General features: G+C 33.4%; 1 protein-coding gene across 1 annotated transcript; it reads right to left on the bottom strand.

Annotated features, from left to right (window-relative positions):
* Positions 1-2,773: 2,773 nt before the first annotated feature.
* LOC107610099 (bifunctional nuclease 1) lies at positions 2,774-5,893 on the bottom strand. The gene is made up of 11 exons (XM_016312173.3): positions 5,394-5,893; positions 4,953-5,284; positions 4,674-4,844; positions 4,501-4,550; positions 4,313-4,369; positions 4,142-4,207; positions 3,967-4,041; positions 3,536-3,654; positions 3,290-3,381; positions 3,033-3,087; positions 2,774-2,957 (listed from the first exon to the last, which is right to left on the bottom strand). Exons 2-11 carry the CDS (start codon positions 5,251-5,253, stop codon positions 2,942-2,944), a joined length of 1,002 nt encoding a protein of 333 aa, XP_016167659.1. The 5' UTR covers positions 5,254-5,284; positions 5,394-5,893; the 3' UTR covers positions 2,774-2,941.
* Between the last annotated feature and the right edge of the window lie 331 nt (positions 5,894-6,224).

Here is a 6,224-nt window from a genome sequence, read left to right as displayed (position 1 = left end):
TGCTGGATTCTCCCTCAATCTTGATTCAGCTTCTTAACTTCTCGCTCTTTGGGTTCATTAAGTACGAGACCTCTAATTTTCTTACTCTTGGCTTTCTGAGCATTTAATTTTGTGAGCTGTGTCTTGTATTTTCCTAGCATTAATTTCAAACTAAGTTTGTCGAGGTCTTCCTCCAGCATGGTGTGTTCCCGAAGTCACTAGAGGTTGATTTTTATTGTTGCTGACATTCTAAACATCTGTGTTTCTTGGGGGCGGGCATGTCCAACCCCTTAAATCAAAAGTTTACTAAAAGTCATTATACTCATACCCAAGAGTAACTTTAGTATGGTGAATGCTGGGTTATCCTATTTTGCCATGATTTTGAAATTGTTGATTATCTTGATTAGGTTGACCTATCAAATGCATGAGTAGAGTGTGGAGAGAATTTTGTAGGTTGTCAACATTCTTCCTTGGGTCCCTATTTGCATCAGTCATTCCTCGTGACACCACTGATGAGTGCTAAAGACCGGTTTAGAAAATTCATAAGTTTAAAACTCAAGATTCGTTGTAACTCTAAATCGGCATTCAGCATTTTTCAAAGTTTAGTTAAAAATGTCACAATTCAAAACAATAACCCGAAGTTTAATCCCGGATCATTCTTCTTAAGAATCGCAACATAGTGCTCAATCATTGGCTATGAAGATCGGGAGTTTGTTCGTAATTAATAACAATTTAATAGCAAAAAATTAAAAGAGCAACCAATGAGTAAATGTCAAGAGAATTTAAACTATGAGAAATTAAGACAATTAATTAGTATATGAAAGTAAATTTAAATGATAAAAGGATCTTGACAAGAGTTGAGGATCTAAAATTGCTATCCTTGTTACTAATCATAACATGATAATTACAAAGAGAAAACTCAATTCGTCAACCTCTACAAATTAAGAAAAGTCAATTAGGCTTAATTAACCATAATCCATAACTCCTAACGAACTTATTGCTTGAATTAGTAAAAGATTTGCGTTAGCGAAAACAAAATTAATTAATATCTCAAAAGTATCAATTAACTTGGACACTAATGATCCAAGGTCACCTAATTTCTCAATTCCAAGCCAAGAGAAAGAGAAAAATCTACTCCATAACTAATGTAAATATTTTATCAAACATTTGGTGTACATAAAAACAAAGCATTATAAATTGCAAGAATAATAAAAACTATAACTATTCAATTTAAAAAAGCAACAATAATATCTTAAGTAAGCAAAAATAAAGCATAATTCATTAAAGAGAATTAAAAATTTAACAAGGATTCAAGGACTCAAAATAACAAAATAGACAAAGTAACAAAAAATTCTAAGACACTAGAGTAGCAAAATAAGAAATTATGAGCTAAAGAACTACAATTAAACAAACTAAAATTTAAAAACACAAAAGTTCATAAGAAAACCTTGAATCCTATAGAGAAGTTGGAGCTTCTCTTTTTAGAATTCAAGATTCTAAAATTTGAAAAAAAGGGAAAATAAGTGTGTGAATATGTTATAATGTGTCATCCCCCTCAAAGCTTGTTTCGAATGACTTAAAAATTGGTTTAATGGGTCAAAATAGCCCCCAAATCGCAAGTTACGTACTATTTTAAACGAGTCACGCGCTGGATATAGTGCATACGCATACATGATGCACATGCACATCAAGCATACACACAAATAATGCCTACGCAGCTTTGCCAATTTTTTACTTTTTTTTTTTTTTTTTATAAAACCTCCACTTTTACATGCTTTTCTTTTATCCTTCCAAATTATTCTTACCTCCTAAGCCTTAAACAACTCAAACAAACGTATTATGACATCGAGTGAAAAAAAATGAATTTCAGGATTTAAAAAACCTAAAGAACATGTTTCAATCAATTAATCACAAATAAAAGATAAATTCATAAAAACATGCATCTTTAAGAAACAACTGTAAGTTAAATTGATAATTTTACTCTTTTCAATTCAAAAATTATCACAAATTACGAGTTTATCAACCATAATTCTTCAGTCCCCGTAGACTACGCCAATATTCCAAAAGAAATGAACTCACCTTCTCGCAAACTTAGGACCTTAGAAGTTGTTCATTGAACGGCAAAAATTTGTGTTTACTTAGATATTGCAATGTCTAAATGTGTAATAAATCAATTTTTAAAGGATAGTCAATATAAAAATAATGTACCTCCCTTTCGACCTCCGACTGTCATTTATAGTATAATTTTTGTATAACAACTATGCACCCTTTAATTGTCATTGATCAACATTAAATAGCTTTTGATATGGTTTTAATTTTAATTATTCGTGCATTTTCCTTGATTTTCTAGATTGTACTTTTTAATGTCTCATATTCTGAGTTAAAGAGACGATCTTCCGAGTGACAGATCATTTGATTGCTTTATGGACCTTAGGCTTAGTACAGAACAATCATATTAATATTAACTAAATCAACTTGAGTTGGTCGAGTAGTCAGCTCATTCGTCCGCTTAAGCAAGTGTCGAGAGTTTAAATTCCGCCTTGTGCATACAACAATCCATTGGCCAGCGACAGACCCTTAAATGAAGCTTTGATCCGCGACGGATTAATCTTTTTCCTGTCGGGTTAAAGGATACCATGGACAACCAAAAAAAAAATATATTAATATTAACCATTCATTGAGTTACCATTTAAAGTTTGAATAATCACTAAAGATAGTACTTGGGTTACTCATAGTGGCAATTATCCACAAATCACAATACATACTAACAGTCATAACGATTGAAAGAAGTAGCGGTGAAGTTCTGATGTTGCATTAACATTAATGTTTATTATTTATATATATAGTATGTACAAATATTTACAAAGATATTAAACTTGTGTCGGCAGAAGATTGGATAGGTACTTCAACCATGTGCTCTATCAATTGCATTGCCATTCTAATGTTGGATTGAATATACAATTTAAAGTGTCCAGGATCTGCAACAAAACTAGTTAGTCAACGTATATCAGAGGTTGCCAACGTATATATGTCACATGAAATAAGCTTCATACCTTTTATTTGTGTTTTTCCCAGCCCTAAGTTGATTAAGTTTGTCCCTCCATAAAGCTGCAGTTGCACCAGAAACATGAAATGTAATAGAAACATTAGAGTAAGTATAACCACCAGCCGTTGTACATAAAGAAATGTGACCTTGTCAATCTGATGCATGTAGTGTACCATCGCGAAATTACCTAACTATAGAACCTAACTGGATTCACAGAGCATTTTAAACTTTAGGGATAGAGAAATAATAAGACAAGACATTTACCAGCATCCTGATAGCGCTCTTCAACAACAGCTTTCAACATGTTGTGCAAAAGATTGAATTCTTTGGTTTCAGTACAAGGCTTACCACTTGGCCTGCAATTATGTTGCTTTTAGTTAATACTCGTCTTCTATAATGGAGTGTGTTAGAAATGTGAACTATTTTAAGGTTTCTTGACAGAAATTCTACATATTATAGACAAGTTATAAGCCCAATTTTCCTTATAATTAATCGTCTTCACAAACCTACCGGTCCAGTTCAGTAAACAATGGGCCATCTGAACCAGGGGACTGTGTTGATAGTTTGCCTGATTCGATTACTCTCATCCCATCACTGTATGCCAAGTACTTGTTGACTTGTATTGGCACCTACAATATTTATGGAATGGTGAAATCTCTAATAAATAAGTTTAAATAAGGCACAAACTAATATAACTTTAACACTTCCAGGTTTAACAATGGGCAGCGTGTACCACTTCACTCTAACAGCAAATCCTGGTCATATGATGAAACTTGGTTCGACAACTATGCTACTTTCAGAAATAAATTTTCAACCTTTCCAGAAAGATACTAAGTTTTTCACCAAGGCAAAAAAAATGAACTACAACAAGCAATGCTTAGGAGAATACCGAATGTTACAGATGATGATTTATTCATATGATTAAATTTATAAACATTTACCTTGCATCTCACAGCAATGTTGATAGCATCTGAAGGTCGAAGGTCAAAGCTCGTACATTCTGAATCATTTCCAACCTATACCAAATATAAGTCATATTGTCATGCAATACTTTCAGGTGGATGTATTCCCCCTCTCCTTTTTTTTATTGTGTGTGTGCGTGGTCTTTTAAAATACCTTGGAAATATATAACTGAGCAAAATATGCCTCATGAACTCTCTTAGTAACTCTAACAGCTCTAACCTGCATTAAGCAAAAAATTATACTTCGTGAGAACCTGATAAAAATATCATAATATAACCAGATTAGGATTTAAGAATGAGAGACAGAGTTCAAAGACAATCATACTTCGTATCCCATCTTGTCAATCATCTCCTTCACTACTTGATATAAAGTAGGTCTAGCCTGAAAAACCAACCAAAGAACCAGTATTAATGCGTATATATCACATACAAGCAAAATGTTGGTTAATAACACATCATGAACAAGTATGGATGGAGGCAAAGTAACAAATATAACTGACAAAGACGACATACTATATGAACATTGCGTAAGGCTGCCATTAGCAAGACACTTGGCATCTCCACTGCAAACAAAGATGTACCATATAACACATTTACAATGGGATAGACATAAAATCATCAAGAATCAATAAATAAGCGTATATGACACAATAGACACATAAGATCATAAGGAGTAAGAGGCATACAAACAATAATAGGAAGAAGTAAACCAGTCCCATCCTCCATCTTCAACACAATAGCAGGATGAGGGGCATAATCTGGAAGAAGCCCTCCATGAGGACTGTTATGGATGCATCTTAAGTGCCTACCATCCCTCATTTTGATCATGAAACCATCTGCTCCACTCCTCACCTCAACTACACATAAAATTCACAGAACAAATCTATCTCACAAAAGCAAAACAAGAAACAATGTTTGACCACACAACGCATCATCATATATTGAATCAGCTAAGCTGAACATACCAGCTTCAACCACGCTAGAGTTAACATAATCTTCATCCTTTTCATCAAAATTCTCAGCCGTACTTCCGCTCCCATTTGAAGGTGAGTTGAAACTGCAATGCACAGTCTTGCTCTTGCACTTTCGCATGTTTATATGGAAAGAAAGAACAGTGGCCTTATCTCTGCTACACCTGAGTCCCCAAAATTCAGTTCGAATACACTTAGCCTTCATTGCTCCAATTAAAGGAACACTGCAGAGCCCTGCTACTTTGGCACGAACAGTGGGGATCACAACCGGTCCCTTCAGATTCAAAGAACCCATTCTACCTTTATAATATATATATTCTCACAACCTTCACCAAAAAATTCACAAACTTTTTTAGCCATCATGATCTAAAACTTGCATAACCCGTTTATAAGCATGTTGAATTATTATTAATTAAATTTAAAAGCAAAACGCACCTCGAACTCGAAGTCTGAAGTGTGAAGCTTTAGGATCAAACGATGATCCAGTCACCGATCAACGCAAGAAGAATGAAGAATCAGGTTAAATAGGTTTGTGAATTCAGAAGGGGAAATTATTTATTTGTCTATTATTAGTACATGTCTGATCAGATCAAGGTGGAAAGTGAAAAGACGAATTGAGATCTGAGAGTGAAAAGAAGGAAAGGAATTGAATTGAATCGAATTGAAGTGATGAATAGGGCTCAGAAAAAAAGGGGATATAAGAGAGGATAAGAGATTCTTCTTCGTGTGTGTTGAGGGAGAGTGAGAGAAGGATCCCAAATCAATAATCAATAAATAAATCTTACTAAGCAAGCATGGATCCACCGCATGCATCAGCTTCAGCATCATCTCATAGTAAAATATGAAATCACTATTCTACCCTCCTACGTCATTTTCCTCTCTCTCTCTCCCGTCTTAACTGAACTGTCTTGTCTTCTAGTAGTTCGCGCCAACCTCGAATTTTCTGCGCCCAACTCTCTATGAGTAGTTTTTATTTTTCAATTTGCTTTTACGGATAAAATTTTACATTATGGGGATGATTGGATTACAATGAATGGCTAAGTGTGTGTTTGGATTGTGGTTGGTCAGGAGTTTGAATAAAAATGATTTTATAAAATTGATTTTAGGTAGAAGTAAATTTGTGTCAATATAATTTATGTTTGGTAATTTTATATTAAAATTATTTTGATAAAATAAATATTGTTTGAATAATATTAATTAAAATCACTTTTACATAAATAATTATTAAAAAGAACATAATATTAAATTATAATATTATTTTTTTAT

This window comes from Arachis ipaensis, chromosome B7, assembly GCF_059453495.1.
Source record: "Arachis ipaensis isolate K30076 ecotype BB chromosome B7, ASM5945349v1, whole genome shotgun sequence".
Taxonomy (NCBI): Eukaryota; Viridiplantae; Streptophyta; class Magnoliopsida; order Fabales; family Fabaceae; genus Arachis; species Arachis ipaensis.
The sequence above is the reverse complement of the archived record's forward strand: the minus strand, read 5'-3'. Positions and strand labels throughout refer to the sequence as shown.